The sequence below is a fragment of the Sinohyriopsis cumingii genome, chromosome 6 (assembly GCF_028554795.1).
Source record: "Sinohyriopsis cumingii isolate HCF-2022 chromosome 6, ASM2855479v2, whole genome shotgun sequence".
Lineage (NCBI taxonomy): Eukaryota > Metazoa > Mollusca > Bivalvia > Unionida > Unionidae > Sinohyriopsis > Sinohyriopsis cumingii.
Genome location: NC_142966.1, coordinates 54,241,416 through 54,258,415, shown reverse-complemented (window position 1 = coordinate 54,258,415; position 17,000 = coordinate 54,241,416). Strand labels below are relative to the sequence as shown.

The 17,000-nt window shown below is 35.1% G+C and overlaps 1 protein-coding gene across 9 annotated transcripts in view; it reads left to right on the top strand.

Annotated features, from left to right (window-relative positions):
- Positions 1 to 17,000, top strand: part of LOC149796957 (teneurin-m-like) — a 432,723-nt gene that overhangs the window by 248,653 nt on the left and 167,070 nt on the right. For all 9 annotated transcript variants that reach the window (XM_089961631.1, XM_089961633.1, XM_089961632.1 and 6 more), the window contains one exon: positions 8,105 to 8,384. In XM_089961631.1, the coding sequence (XP_089817757.1) occupies positions 8,168 to 8,384 (217 nt within the window). In that variant the 5' untranslated portion in view covers positions 8,105 to 8,167. The remainder of the gene's footprint in view (positions 1 to 8,104; positions 8,385 to 17,000) is intronic.

Sequence of the window (17,000 nt, the reverse complement as noted above, 5' to 3'; positions counted from 1 at the left end):
TCATCAAGTGTGATTTTCAAGGTCATCAGAAAATGAACCATTATCATTAAGTGTCACATTTTCAAGGTCATCAGAAAATGAACCTGTATCATCAAGTTTGTCTGATTTTCAAGGTCATCAAAAAATGAATTTTTACTGTCAAGTGTTTCAGATTTTCATGGTCATCAGAAAATGAACCTTTACCATCAAATGTCAGATTTTCAAGGTCATCAAAAAATGAACCTTTACTATCAAGTGTGTCAGATTTACCATATATACTCACTATCAGTCAAACTGCAAACAGCATAAATCCTGATCTACCCTGGCATAATGCACCTGTAGATCAGGGTCTGTGTTTTTGATTTTACTGATTAATCTTTACAAACTGTACAGGCCCAAATCTGCAGGTCAATTATGAAGAACTTGTGATGTGTCTTGTCCTTTGTCTGTTGTCTAACATTAATTGACCACATGTATTTATCGCTATTCCTCCTAAACAGCTTGGATGATTGCCATGAAACTTTACCCGTACACTCACATTCAGTCTGAGGTGTTGTTGGTCCTAAATGAAAATGGTGCTGCTGAGACATCTAATGTGGCGTCCACATCAGATCTCTTGAAAATCTTGTTACAGTTGAACCCACTTATCTCGACCTCGGTTAACTCGCCAACCCTATTAAGTCGACGTTTTTGAAGTGGAACCGCCAAATTCTCTCTTTGTCTTAGCATTTTCTCATCGGTTATGTAGATTCTTTTATGTCGCCGAACCCTAATATCTCGAGCACAAAAGAGGGCCAAATTTGCCACTTAACGTCGGTTATCTCGATCCCCATGACCAATCGCCGGCTTTTGAAAATGTTAGTTATTGATGCCACTTCACCATCTCACTACCGTATTTTCGCGTATATAAGATGCGTCTTATACAAAGTTTTACGTACCCCTCACCCAGGGTGCGTCTTATATTAGTGGGCGTCTTATCTAAGTATTTTTTAACACAAACAAACAGTACAGTGTGTGATATTGAAGGACGATTATTGCGGTCAATATTCATGTTTCACGATTTTCATTCCTAGTTGTAAAAACAATTGGGTAAGTGTTCAGTAATTACCATGTGTACCAATCCAGTGCAGGGCCTGGGATCGTCCTGGGCTTCGCCAATGTCGCAAATTGCGATTTTTTTCCCTTATTGGTGACAAAAATGTCCCATCTGGCGATTTTTTTGGCGACAGACTTTTTGGTTATTTAATTTGTACAAACAATCATGGATTTGGACTGGATAAATTAAAAGGGAGAACGAAAGGAAGATACAAACTTGACTAAGCAATGCATTGGAATCAATCAGTACACAAATGATCCTTTGTTTGTATCGACAACCCCATCGAAGCAGTGATGATGAAGATGAAGAAGATGCGGACGAAGATTTGGAACCAATTCCCTCAGCTGGTGAGGTGGTAGAAATGCTACAGAAAATTCGACGGTATGGTTCTTTTGTAGGAGATGAAACTGTTTTAGACAGCATAAATAATATTGAAGCATTTGTTTTCAAGCAGACTGTTAAAGGCAAAAAGCAACAAAGCATTATAGACTTTGTAAAGAAACCATAGTAACCGCGTGTATGATACTTTTCAGAGCTGTGTCAGAGTGAAATGACTCGCGAATTTAATTTTGACACTGGTTAGCTTTTTGTAAAAACGAACTACACCCCGCACGTTTTTTGTGATTTTGTGAGTGATCTTTGTGTTTGCAATGTTGGAGAATATAATAAAGGTTTGTATCGAGAATCGACGGTGGTTTGTATTGTATACTGGTAAATCTCTGCTGTTTTGTTGTTAGCATACATGTATGTTTTTTTTTTTAGCATGCAGATCGCTTCATTAAACAAATCGCGGCAGTGCTGTTGTGTAAAAAAACCTCCAAAAACACGTGCATGTACATTCTCATTTATTAATGCACATCATGTACATAAAGAAATTTCAAGCACATGTTAATATATTGCCGCCATATTGGTTTTCGTTTATCTCGATCATTGGTTATCTCGACGCTTTTTGGCAAACCCCTAGGCCGGCGACATAACCAGGTTCAACTGTATTGCTAATCCAGAATGGAATGTCATATTGACATTGGTTTTCAACTGACGACTTCCAAAACTGTTGTTGTAGATCCTAAGTGACACTGGTTCTTTGCAGACATCTAGTATGGATGCCACAGCAGCCACCTTGAGAATCTTGTTATAGCTACTCCTTCTGAATGGAAAGCCATGTGAACATCGGGATTTTGCCAGAAAACTTCTTTATGAGTCTAGCTGGTCCTAATTGACCCAGATGTCATTATGTTCAGGACAATAGCCGTCGTGAATATCTTGCTTTTGTATTCCACCAGAATAGATGGTCATATAAGCATGTGGGTTTTTTTTTTTTTACTAAAGGACTTTTTATGTCTGCTTGGTTCTTAACATAAAAGTTGTGTCAACCTGACATCTAATATGCCCACCACAGCAGCTGTCTTTAAAATATTTTTATTGCCACACATCCTAAAAGAAAAGTCCTAACAGCATGGGATTTTCACCAAGAGATTTCTTGTGATGTTTAGTTAGTCCTGAAAAAAAAAATGATGCTGTCTTGATGACCTGAGTGTGACTGCCACAGTGGCCATCTTTATAATTTGATCACAACTCCTCCCAAATTGAAAGTCATATCAACATTGTCTTATCACCAGAAGACTTCATACGATGTCTACATTGTACTAAATGAAATGGTGCCAGTCTGACATCCAGTATGGCTACCATCAGAACCATTTTGAAAATCTTGTTATTACTATTCCTTCTAAATGGAATTTTTTAAAATTGATTTGGTGTTTTCACCAGGTGTCTAATGTTGATATCTAGTTGGTCCTGAATGAAAATGGTGCCAGTCTGACCTTGAATATGGCTACCACAATGAACATCTTCAAAGACTTTTCATTATTTCAACATGGGGTTGTCTAGTTGGTCTTGAAAAATTGAAAAAGGGTGCTAATCTGACTTCAGATATAGCTGCCACAATGAAAAATATTGATGGACTCAACGGTACTTATTATATGGAAGAATGAGAACCAGTCTTGAAATGGGTGAACATAAAATAGCGCATAGATGGGTTCGGCTGACCAGGATTGGTTGATAATGAAAGTAAGATATTAGTAAAAAAAGAATCTTTTGAGATTTTTTCTTGGCTGTAACTGAAATGTTAAATACAATGTTTTATTGGTGAAATTTCAGTCCTTATAAAGATGAGTTTGGAAAGCTCATTGCTGAAATTGGCACCTGACTCCTGGGAATGGAAACGAAAACATTTGAAACACATAGATTTTAAAAAATGCCACACCTCATGGTTTTTTCTACACAGGAGTTTGCATCAAAAGATATGTCTATTCTGATAAAGATAGGTTTGATCATGATCATTCATAAATTTAAAATTGTTTTTATTTCTAATATCATGATAAATCCATATGTTTACTATTGGAGTTGAAAAAGTACTTGTGTCTTGAAAATCTTGTTACTGATTCTCCTAAATGGATGGTCATATCAAGGTGGGGTTTTCATCAAAAGTCTTCTAATTGGTTTTTATTTTTAGTTGTCCTAAATGAAAATGGTGCTGATCTGACATCCATTATGGCTGAAACAGTGGCTAATTTATAAACCTAGTCACATGTGAGTGTCAGGGATGGTTTCAGCGGTTAAAATGGTGATCCTATCTTAAATTCCTGGAAACTTTTTAGTGGCAATATAGTGTCGGTCCCTTTAAGGGATTCTTGTTTCTTGAAAACTTCATCAACAGCATCATTTCTTTAGGAGAAATGCAAAAAAATGAGTATATTATTTATGGTCTCTTTGTTGACTGACAGACTGAATCAAGCCACAGTTTTCACCACTTGAGAACCATTTAAAAGAAAAATTATTTCCCTGTTACACAGGATACATGCTCTTTGCCATGTAATGCATCCTCAGTTATTCTGTTTATAGAAAGAGATGAAGATAAGATATTTGAACTACCTTCCAAAATAACATTGCTAGTTTTAGCAGTGTAAGATATTATCCTTGATGTCTCGGAATGTAAGGAAACAATTGAAAAGCATGTTGATGATAAATGAGCACAGTGTAAAATCTGGAAAAGCTAGCTGGTTATGTATAGCTATGCAACTGAGGGCAGAGTAGTATTTGTTATGGGTTTGTAATCTGCATATTGTGGTATGTATCCTGCTGGTATCTTTACCACAGTACCTTGCCAGTTAAACATTCTTGTGGTAAGAATTCTCCTTCAGCTTTCATATTTTTTGCTTGAAAATTTTGTTTCTGTCAAGGTCTCCATTTTTTGTAAACGCCAAAAAGTTTCTGCAAAATGTGTCAGCAAAGAAAATATTTTAATTGCATGTTATATTTCACTCATTTAGTAAGAGAAAAAAAAAGCAGACATAAGCCTAATTACCACATGAGCTGGTAGTGAATAAAAAGCAAAATCACTGGCAACATTTAGGTCAAAATTCTAAAAGAAAGCTGGAAAATGTTGTGAAGTCCTTGCTATTTGTTAGTAATGAAATGTGGAGGTGAAGTTAGTGACTCACCATTTGCAATATGGGTTTTACTTTGATGATTTGCTTGACCGCTCCGGTGGCCTAGTGGTTAGAGCATCCGCTTCGGATGCGGGAGGTCATGGGTTCAAACCCCGGGTGAGTCATACCAAAGACTTCTAAAAATGATATTAACGGCTTCCTCGCTAGGCGCTCAGCATTAAGAGGTTAGTGTTAGGACTGGTTGGCCTGGTTTCAGGATAATATGACTGGGTGGGACATCATGCTACATGTCTGCGGCATGATGCCCCAGTGCTAGACATCACTTTCAACTGACACATCATAGACATCATAGTGATATGACTGGAAAATTGTTAAAGCCATATTAAAAAATCTAAGGCACAAACCACTTGATGCTTTGTCAGATGGGTTGGTACATTAATTAATTAAATTAATTAGATAGGTATGATAAACTTGTTTCAGCCAGAACATTGTTTGGTGCATGAATGTGTATGCCAGTTGACTTAGCAAGCATCCACAAGCTATTGCTTCTGTCAGATTGAACAATAGTTACACACAATGCATGGAAGAGATACACAAAAAAGAATTACTAGCTTTAACATTAAATGTTTAATGCAGATTAGATGTGTCAGGGTTTCTTTAAAAGCTGAGGTCTTTGACAAATAACAAGCTAAATACCAAAACCAGTGACAGACTATTGATATGTTTGAAATGAACATTGCATATGGATACTTTAAATAAACTTCTTTATTCATTTACAGAAAAATAAATTTTACCAGATTAAGCTCTGATTTGCTTTGGCAACAAAACTTTTTTGTTGTAACACAGAAATTAGCCATATTACAGCTGTGTTATATAGAACACACAAAACCATGTTTGAATGAAATGCATCGTTTTCCTCAATTCTTTTATCTGTATTCTGCCTCACAATATTACAAACCTTTGCCTCTTTCTTGTGTGCAGAAATATAGTGAAGCATCAGTGAATAACAAATTTTGTAGTTATTGATATTGTATACTGATACTTGATCAGTTCAGTTATATGCAGTTGATTTAAAATATGTAAATGGAATTTAAATGTCTACCATATATACTTTTTTGCAAGTCAGTTCCAACAGCAAACAAAATAGACCCAGATCTACCATCACACAATTTATTGGCAGTGAAGGGTCTATGTATGGTACACCTTGTTTAACAACAATAGTATATAAGAGTGTACAGACAGTTATCCACTCTCGGTGACAATGGTCCCACACCCTTTACAGTATTAGGATTCCAGGATTCATTAATCATGTCTTTACGATTGTTACACCAAAACAGAATTAAAATCGTATCAGTTTCCAACTGTGAAACAAAATAAATTTTGCACAATAGAGAGAGAGAGAGGAGCAATTACTGAACAAATAATCTGAAATGAGATGTTTTGTAGAGCATGATTAACTGTTTAATCTGGGTTTATGTTGCAATACAGTAGTTTTGTTAGCTAGTTCTACTGGTTACTGGTCAATCTATGTTCCCAGAGCTGTTAGTAAAATTTTGGGGTGACTTATCATTGCTCAGATATGGTATACCTTTCAGTAAGATGGATGTGAAAAGGGATGAAAGTGATTAAAAGTTATTTAAAGACCCACAGACTAGTGAAAAAATTGGAAACTTGTTATGAAGGTGCTTAGCTGGGCAAGAATGGGTGATTAAAATCAGTTTGACAAGGAAATTACATGCCCAGTGATGAATAGTAATGGACATTTAGAACAATTGTTTTTTAAGGCATGCATGCTGTTCACAGTAGGACAAATAAAAGATAATTTCATTAATCATGCCTGTTAGGCTGGAAAGATAAATTAAAACAATAAAGTTGACAGCTTAGCCTGAGATAATGGTGCCCAGGAGCCCAATTGATATTCACATTCAAATAATCTCATCAGTGTCGTCAGTGGTGGATGGTTTCCCCATATTGTTTTTTGTGTTCCTTTTTAGTATTGAATTCATCGAAATCATTCATTCCTTAATAAATGACAGTAAATCATTTGCTCTGTGTATAGTCACCATGAATACCAAACAATAGAAGATATAATAACCATTGGAGATGCATGTCAAATAATATACACAGCTTGCAAATTGCATTGAAGAAATACCATTTATTATGCTCAAGTTAAAATCATTTAGTTGAAACTATATTTTATTAAAAACATTGATCTATTACATGTACAGGCCAAATAAAGAGATGGTTTGACTATTCACTATCAAGATAATCATGGTTAGTAATTTTCTTTTCTGTGAACAGTTTTTAAATGATATCAATAGCTGTTAAAAGTTTCATGTTTAATTGTGTATTCAAAGAGATTATATTTGAAGTTGTGAGTTATCTTTTATCATCATGGCTTCTAGTTGCCTTTCCTATTTGCAAACAGGTTCATGTTGAATGATGACTTTTCACAATTCCAATTTTCTGACCATCTTATTGAATTCCCAGACCACTTTTAGGTCAAATCCAAATGAAAAGAGTATTTACAAAATTTATGGAAACATGATCAAGTTAATGTCACATGTATTTAGATATAGAGTTAAGAAAACTGTAACATGGTTGTCTCAAAATTCTATTGGGGAAAACTTTTATCTACTATAAATCAAGATATTTTATTGTCATTAAATTTTAACCAATTATTGATGGGCAAACATACATTTTTTATATGATGCTTAATTGGGGAGGGTTTTTTGGGAAGCAAATGCAAATCAGGATCATTTTCTGGTCATATAACTGTTAAGAACTTTAGTATTACAAGTTAAAATTAGCATTGATGTTTATAAAATATTGCTTTGTTATTTATTTTATGAAATTCTTAAATAGGTTTATGACTTTTAGAGCATTCTTTTAGTCCTGAAGCCAAATTTATTGCACACAGTATGAATTGCCTTTGACTTGTTCCAGCAGTTAATGCAGAATTTAACTGATTTTCAAGCATCGTAACTTTATAAATCATGTAAAATTTTAAGTTCAGTTTATAAATGACAAGAAATCATTGTAAATATAGCAGAAAGATCTTTGTTTTACACAATTAACAATAAGAGAAAATTAACAAAAGAAGATTAAAATTAAAGTAATAAAGAATACAGAAATTATAATCAATTTGTATTACTCTATGATTATGAACACTAAGTATTCCTTATCAAATTCAAAGTACAAAGAAAAATCTCTGTCTAGTAGGACGAGCTCTTTCAGTTGTCTGAGCCTTAGCTTCATTTGCATAGGGCAATCAGGCAACTGGTAATGAGGAGCCCTGACAAGAGATGCTAAAGATGCTGTCATTTACATAGGGCAATCAGGCAACTGGTAATGAGGAGCCCTGACAAAAGATACTAAAGATGCTGTCATTTCCATGCCTGTGTTGTTCTTGGAAAAGAAAGATGACAAAATACTCATACACTTACCATACAGGTTGTTCTGAAGATCTAATGCAGAAGGTAATTGACAGGGTGCAAATACTTCTTACAAAGACATATTTTCCTCATAATTATACATGAAGAATGTTGTACATGTTCTTTATTTTTTTTCCCCATTTCAGATGCTGATCTTATTTAGTGGTCTTGCCATCCTGTAGAGTCAGAATGCCAATGCGGTATCACAGATGAAATATCAACCTGTGGCAACAATGGATACTGCTACTAATAGCAGACCAAGAGCACAGCCCCGTGCCAGTGTGCCACATAGACGATCTCATGGAAAGGAAAAACGTGGAAGCCGCACATACAGTTCGTCAGAAGATGACTTTTATTCGGATGACAACTTGAGACCATATGAAGAAGTAAAGACAGCTCACCATGACAAGAAACTGAATGGCCTAGGTATGTATGGAAAACGAATACAGCTAGGTTTCCATGATCTCATTGTGTGGGATAGATGTTTGAGTCTCACCAGTGTCAGATAATGGCAAGACGTGGGTGTCTATTTTGTACCTGTTGTTATAGGATTGTCAGAGTGAAGGGTGTTTGTTAAACATTTTGTGTTGGACACAGCGTGGATACAACACAGTATTGTGGAGCTCCTAAAATTGCATTTTGTGACTTATTTTTGTTCATGCAGATAGTATGAAACTGATCAGTTTATTTTAGATGCTCAAGTTTAGTTAGTTCTGAGGCACATGATATTAATAGTGTAGCATTCAAAGCAGAGTCGTAAGTCACAGTCTGTTCTTGGACTCATCATTGTGGGATTTACACTGATTTCTGAAAGTGTCATAAAATCTTTTGAATATGCAAAAATAATATTTGAAAGCCTGACTTCGTTAAATCTCCCATATATAATATAATTCTTCCCTTTTTTAGTTCATTTGATCATAAGTCCAAGGGATCTTACAGTACTGTCTTGCAGCTGTCGTGTGTTGTCTGTTATCTGTCTGTCAGCCATTGCTTGTTATGATAGTGCAGTCCACACATTCCTGATACAATTGAAATCAAACTTGGTATATGGATTCATGTAATGTGAATGATTTATGAAATAATAACTGTGAATAAAGAATAACTAACACCCACCCCCCCCACATACGCACACACTCTTCTCTCTCTTTCTTCGCCCCCCAACCTCCTTTCTCCTTCTCCTAAACTACTTGGAGCATTGCCAAACATTTTCACACACATTAACCACATGGTCTAGTTTGTCCTACATGAAAACTCTGCTGCTCAGACATACAATTAGTCTGGTGACATAGTGGTTAGAATATCTGCCTCGGATATGTGAGGTCATGGGTTTGAACCCTGGCCAAGTCATTCCAGAGGCTTATAAAAATGGTACCAACAGCTGCCTGGCTGGGTGTTCAGCATTTAGCGGTTAGTGTTAGGACTGGTCGGCCTGGTGTCAGGATAATGTGACTGGGTGAGACATCATGCTACATGTCTGCGGCATGATGCCATACTGCAGACATCATAGTGATATGACTGCAAAATTGTTAATACTATGGTAAAAATCCAAATCACACACTCACACACACTTACAATAAGGCTGCCACAGTGGCCATTTTAAAATCTGTTATCACTATTACTCCTAAAATGGTGGTTGAATCAACAAAAGGCTTTTATTGAAAGACTTCTTCTGACATCATGTTGGTCCTAAACAGAAATGGTGCCAATGTGATGTCCAAAATGGCTATCACAGTTGCCATCTTGAAAATCTTGATATGGTTTCTTGTCCTGAATGGATGGTGATATCATCATTAGATTTCACTAAAAGGCTTCTTATGATATATAGTTGGCCCTAAACGAAAATGGTGTTGATCTGAAATTGAATATGGCCTCCAAGAATCTTGTTACTGCTACCTCTCCTTCATGGATGTTCTTATTGGCATGAAGTTTCACTAAATGACTTCTTATGATGTCTAGTCGATGCTAAATGAAGATGATGCTGGTCTGATGACCAATATGGCCACACAGCATCCATTTTGAAAATCTTGTTATTGCCACTCTTTAAGAATGGAATGTCTTCTTGAAAATATTGTTATTGCCACTCCTTGAGAATGGAAAGTCCTTTTGATAATATTGTTATCTCTACTCCTCTCCATATTGATTGCTATATCAGCATGGGGTTTTCACCAGTAGATTTCTTATGATACCTAGTTGGTCCTAAATGAAAATGGTGCCAGTCATGCATCCAAAATCATGTTGTCATTACTTCCCCTGGATGGATGGTCATTATGACACGTTTTAAGAATGTACAATATATACTTACTTATTATAAGTGGAGTCAACCTGCAAACAACAAAGATACTATTCTGCTGTAGCATAATGCACCTGCAGATCATAGTCTGTGTTGTTTTGTCTACCGATTGCTCCTCACAAACTGCACAGACATAGATCTGCCAGCTCATTATGCTATGGCAGATCTGGGACTGTTCAGTTTGCAGTTGGACTTATATGCGAGGATATATGGTAGGGGATTTTTGCTAGAGGAAGAAGATTGTTTTTTGAGGCAACTGTGCCATGTTAACATCTTGCTCTCAATACTATATCATTTTCATGCATTTTCTGGACAGATGTCCTAAATTTGGTGAGAAATCTATCAAATTGCTCCTCAGCAATGGGTCTACTGAAAAATGATTGCTGAAAATCCCCAGTGGGAGCTTAATTGGAGTCATGTTCAAGTGGTTTTCATGCATCATAGTGGTACTTTTAGGCTGGACTAGAAGTGAATGTCTCAGTAATTGGTAACTTATGCTCGGTGTCTAGCAATCACTATGATCTGAACTAGTAATTATAATGTTATGTATACATGGACATCTTAATAACACATTTTAGTTTGCTGTCTAGAAATTATGGTCCATTTGAGTAGTTGTGTTCAGTCAATTTGTAAATTATTTCCTTCCTGTGAGACAATTCATTTATGGAACTTGATTAAAAAACTTTATATATATAAAGTGAGAAAGTATCTTAGACATTTAGAAGGAAGGCAGTTTATTTAACATGTTTTGATATATATATATATATATATATATATATATATATATATATATATATATATATATATATATATATATATATATATATATATATTCTTTAATAAAGAATGTTAACATTTTTCTTATCATCATTACAGTATGTTTATGTTTGTTTGGAAAGGTTTATCTTCCTAAAGTTTTGGTTGCAATCCATTATCTTTACATTTGTAGACCTTGAAATGGTCACTACTTAGCCAGTATTGTGCTGATGTGTTATCGTGTGATTTAGGACTCTTCATGGGCTTTTGATATAGAAAGTATTTGAAGACATCTTTACCACTGACATTATTGTGAATGTTGATAAAATAAATATTTCCTGTAGAATTTTTTTTATTTTGCACTCTACTTCCTGCTGACTGCTTTAGCTGGACTTCCTGTGGAACAGTTTATTTGGAATTTCTGCAGAACAGTTTATTTAGACCTCAAATTTTTTTTTGTATAACAGCTGGGACAGAAGATGTCTAATTCTGATTATTGTGGAGAATTTACTAACAAGCGTGTTATAAATACAAGTAATAAAGTTTCTTGTGTGATTGAGAGACAGTCAAATCAGTAGTCTAGAATCTTAAGGGCAGAACCATTGTGTTAAGTTAAAATTGTAAAATCAAAGATGGTTAGGTTGTTTAAATTGGTGTCCATTGCTTTTAAAAAATAATGCCTTCATGAGATGAAACATAACAACCTGTGACCTTACTTTCATGGGATTATAAATATTGGAGACCCATTTGAAAATGCAGCATGAGAACAGAAATACAAAAACATTTGTCCATATTAGATATAGCAACATTTGTCTCTCTTTGAAATTAAGACAAATCCATGCTTCAGAAGGACCTATCATATATCATTTGGAACAAAATATTTGTTCCAACATAAAAAATGATATTAGCATTCATGACAATTTGGTTCATCTATGTTCTGTTCCAACATGTCCCAAAATATACATGGCTTGTTTATGACAGTCAGGTTCATCTGTTTCGGTCCCCTCTGATCCCACATCATAAATGGACATTTATTAAAATTAGATTTATCTGTTTTGTTCCCCACATGTATGGGTACATGTATTTAAAACAGTTGGATTCACTTGTTAAGGTCAACATCCCAAAATATACATCAGTGTGCATGCTAATCAGGTTAACCTGTTTTGATCCCAACACATCCCAAAAGATATGGACATTTATAACAATTAGTTTGACCTGTGTTGGTTGCAACACGTCCCACAATATAGACAGCAGTTTATGAAAAGCTTCTTTAAATGTTATGTAATGTTCTTTGCCAGAATTGTATGAAACAGTTGGGATCTCAGTACACTGCACTAGTTCTTGAGATAGTCAAAGATGCATTAAAAAAATACTGAAGATTCCAGCTAAAATTGGATACAGCAGATATGTTATAGAAACTTGGCAGGTGTTTTAATTAATCAGTTGTTGGAATCTCACAGGTGATAGAGTCAGCGTGTCTTCATGTTCTGACCACACATGTGGATTTTCCAGCAATATGTGGAGTACTTCTTCTTTTTGCGTAATATGATCATTGAAAACTGCAAATTGGTGGATTTCTGAGAAATATTTGGGCAGAGTCAACAAAATTATTTCAAAGTTTTTTGTGTACTTAGCTTCCCTATTAGTTTTGAACTGATTGTACAGTTGTTGAGCAGTTTGTGAAGACATGCATATACTGAATAGTGAATTCTTTTGAAACAAAATTTAGGTAACTATGACCTGTCTTTAATATCTGGGGTAGGAGATTTTCCCAAAAATTTAAAACATGTTGTAAGGACAAGGAAGGATGTTGAAATATTTATTATTGATGGAAATAAAGAATTTCCTTCACATAGATAAAATGGGAAAATGAGTTCAGAGTTAAAGATCATGAATAAATTGAAGTTATCTTTGTACTACCGTTTATACTTACCATGTCTACAAACTTTCAATTTGTTTGAATCATTTGTCAAATATTGGTTATTGCTGAAAATAATGTACTTGTTTTTAATATTTACCAAAAACGACCCCTAAAGACTTTATTTGGGCTGTGTTTGTTTTTTACCACATTTTGGAAAGGTACAGTTTGGTCAATAGTTTTGGTTTTATGAGGTTTAACTCCATAATCAGCACATAACAGGCTGTCATATCATCCAGTCTATTTGGTTGTTGAAGAACCTGGGAAGACTATAGAAAGACCCATGAGAAGGTACTGACCTTTCTGTTTTCTTACAGAGGAAAGATAAAATAGATAGTTATGTATTATCTATTATCCTGTTAAATGATATGACAAGGATTATATATTTCACCAGTTCTTAACAAAAATCCTCCATTGTTAGAAGTTCTCCCAAGCTGGTGTTAGGAGTTAGCATTGTTGGCTATCATGGTTTTATTGCTGCAATAGCCAGGGGCAAGCTTAGGTTAAACTTGATTACAGGTAATCAAGTTGATTCAGATAAAGAGACACTATTATTGTGCCAGATACCTGTACTATTCTAAGTAGTAATAATATCATGCCTGATAGTATGTGACTGCTAATTGGCCATTTAACTAAATCTCCTTTAGGGTCCCAAGGTTAAGCCCTCTTTGTTTACCCAGCTATCAGCTGATGGAGGATGAAGAGCCATTGTTGTGCTGTTTCAACGAAGTTGTTTGTCCACCTAGTAATACAGGAAGTATTTAGCATAGACTTATTTGGGAAATATAAGACCTCATTATATTTGGGAAATATTGGACCTTTGTTTTGGATATCAAGGTTGTGACATGGAGGATCATAATAATGCAGATAGGTAAAGGTATATAAATATACTAAATGGGATATATAGATATACTAAATTGGATATATAGATATACTTATTGGATCTAGCTGTCATTATTTTTTGTGTGCAAAATGTTTCAAGTTCTTTCATGTGGCTCTTGGACTTTTCAACTCCAAGACATTTCTACCTCGAGACAGTTCAGACAATTCAGCCTGGTTATTTTGACCCCAAGGACAATTCAACTCCAAGACAATTTGATCCCAGCTTAATTTATTGTGTTTATGTGTGGGTCATATAATAGTGCACCATGTTCAATGACCTTTTTGTTCTCTAAACAAGATTGGTCAAAAATAGCGAAGACAACTGGATAAGCCGTTCAAATTTTACACACAGTTGAAGCATGTGTCGCTGTATGCGTTTTGGGAAGATTTAAACTGTAGCTAAACACCAACAAAGTTATTAGTTAAAGAACAAGTAAGTTCATTTATGATATATAATTAAATTAAGAAAAAAAAATGCCTTGCAGTTCTACATAGGGACCTAATGACTCTTTCTGACAAACCAATATAACTCTGTTGAAAATATGTACCAGCTATAATATACAAGTAAGCTGTAAGAAATGGAAAGGTATTTAATGGCTTGTGCCTTTATATCTTGTTAAGTTACAATTAACACAATTCAATTATTATTATACCAAAATATATCCAATCAAAATGTCACAAATTAAACTTTATTTAATATAAATTAATAAAACATTTACACTCAATTAGACCAAACACCTTTAATAAAACTTAAGATAAAAATCAGTAAGGAATACATTTTTTGGCTCTTTTATACAAATTAACAGTGTGTGGTATGTTTGGTATGTTTGATTTTCATACATCTCTCTTTACATTCAACTTAGCATGTATTTATTAACTTAAAAGTGATTTTAAGTATAATTAACTGTTGACATCTTTTTTTTGGCCAACTTAGCAGTTTGTTTGGATTATGTTTATCAAAAGTAAAACCTAGGATTAAAGACCTCACAACTGTTGGCATCTTTTTTAGTTGCAGACATTAATGAATAACCATATGATTAGTGGGAATGACCATTAACGATGCACTACTTATTGATTAGGGGCCCGAGTGGCCGAGTGGTCTAAAGCAATCTCTGTTACAGATCACTGCCATCTCACCTCTGTCTGTTTGGGTTCGAGTCTCGGATTCGGCCAATGTGGGTATGTGAGAAAGCTGCCAGTAGTTTCTCGTGGGTCGGTGGTTCTTTCCAGGGTTTTCCCGGGTTCTTCCTATCATGTGCTGATAAATGGCATTAAACCCTACAACAACAACAACTTATTGTTTTAAAACTTTTCAGCTTTTTTATACAATGTGCAGTGTGTGGTATGTTTAATTTCTTTTCATTCAAATTAGCATGCTTTCATCCTTTATAAAAGTGACTTCAGTTATAATTAATGTATGACATCGTTTTGCAGTCAGTATCTTCATTAATTGAAGATATCAATGAATAACTGTGTGATAAGTGGGAATGACCATTTGCAATGTGCTAATTATTGCTTGAATTATCCCATGGCTGGGGTTGAAATAACATTGGGTCGAAATGTCTCTTGAAATTTCCTTAGGTTGACATGTCTTGGGGTTGAAATCTCTCGTTCACCTTTCATTGTATTATGTACCATAGTCAAGTGGCTGGCCATTTATATAATTTTCTGGGTTTCAGAACAAGAACTTTTCTGAACTACAGAGATACTTGCCAATAAAGGATGTTGATTCCCTAAAGCTGGAATATTCTATATTATTATCATAATTTTAAGAGATATGATATTTCACTCCATTTTAGACCAGTCTGGTGGCCTAGTGGTTAGAGCATCCGCCTCAAATGCAGGAGGTCGTGGGTTTGATCCCTGGCTGAGTCATATCAAACACTTACAAAAATGGTACTAACCGCTGCCTCGCTGGGTGTTCAGCATTAAGAGGTTAGTGTTAGGACTGGTCAGCCTGGTGTCAGGATAATGTGACTGGGTGGGACATCATGCTACATGTCTGCGGCATGATGCCCCAGTGCTAGACATAACTATAAACTCCCACATCTCAGACATCGTAGTGATATGACTGAAAAATTGTTAAAGCTATGTTAAAAATCCAAATCAAATCACGTCACATCACTCCATTTGGTACATTGTGGAACTTATTTCATCATTGCCATTTATAGCTATCATATATTTGGCGATCCATAATGGTATGGCTGTGACATTATATTCCAGTCAGTCATGAAAGCTCTGATAACAGTAAAATGTGATTCTTGGTTTTCAAGATACAATCTTCACTGGCATTGTTAAAGTTAGGGGTGAATACATGATGATCATGTGTCAGGTGTGGATGTGGTTGCAAAAGTTGGAGTAATAGGGGAAGAGAAGGAAGTTGTTTGGTTTTCAACAGTGGTTCCCAGCCTGTAGGCCGCAGACCTCAGGTTGGCTATGGAGCTATTACAAGGGAGTCTGAAGTTACAACTTTGGGGGGGGGTATAAAAAAAGTGAAGTTAAGAAGGGGTCCTCATTCTCAGAGGCAGGGGACCACTGGTCTACACCATCCCCAGATATTAGCCACTGATCATATTGTCTTGTAATTTGTTTCAGATGTATTTATAAGGTGTATAAATTGTATATTAATTATATAGTGGAGTAACATGTACCATTGTTACTGATGACATGTGATGAAGTAGCAGAATTTACAGGCAAGAATTGGAGAACAATTAATTAGAAAATGTAAATTGTTGTTGTTCATCCTTCAAGTTTGGGGATGACTGCGAGATCACTGCGAGATTTTCTTGTGTTTAGAACATTTAATACACATGGTTTTGATCTATTATTTAAGACTCTGTTACAATGAAAGGATATTATTCTTTTCCCAAAATCATATGTAAAGATCTGTTTAGATTAGTTCTCAATCCATCTACTTTATTATATAATTAATTTTAAATTAGCAAAGTTATGAATATACATGCACAACCAGTGATACAGTATGGTACATACAGTATTACTGAAGTACATTTTGGTAATTCAACTGTTCCTGTGTTTCATTGTTTCTGTGCACTGGACTTTCCAATTTAAACAGAATGTACAAAATTTACTAGCCACCATGCGTAATCCTGCCATGTGCTGATAATGGCATTAATCCCACAAAACCAAACCAAAACTACAAACTAATTACAGATGATAAATTCTGCTTCAACATGAT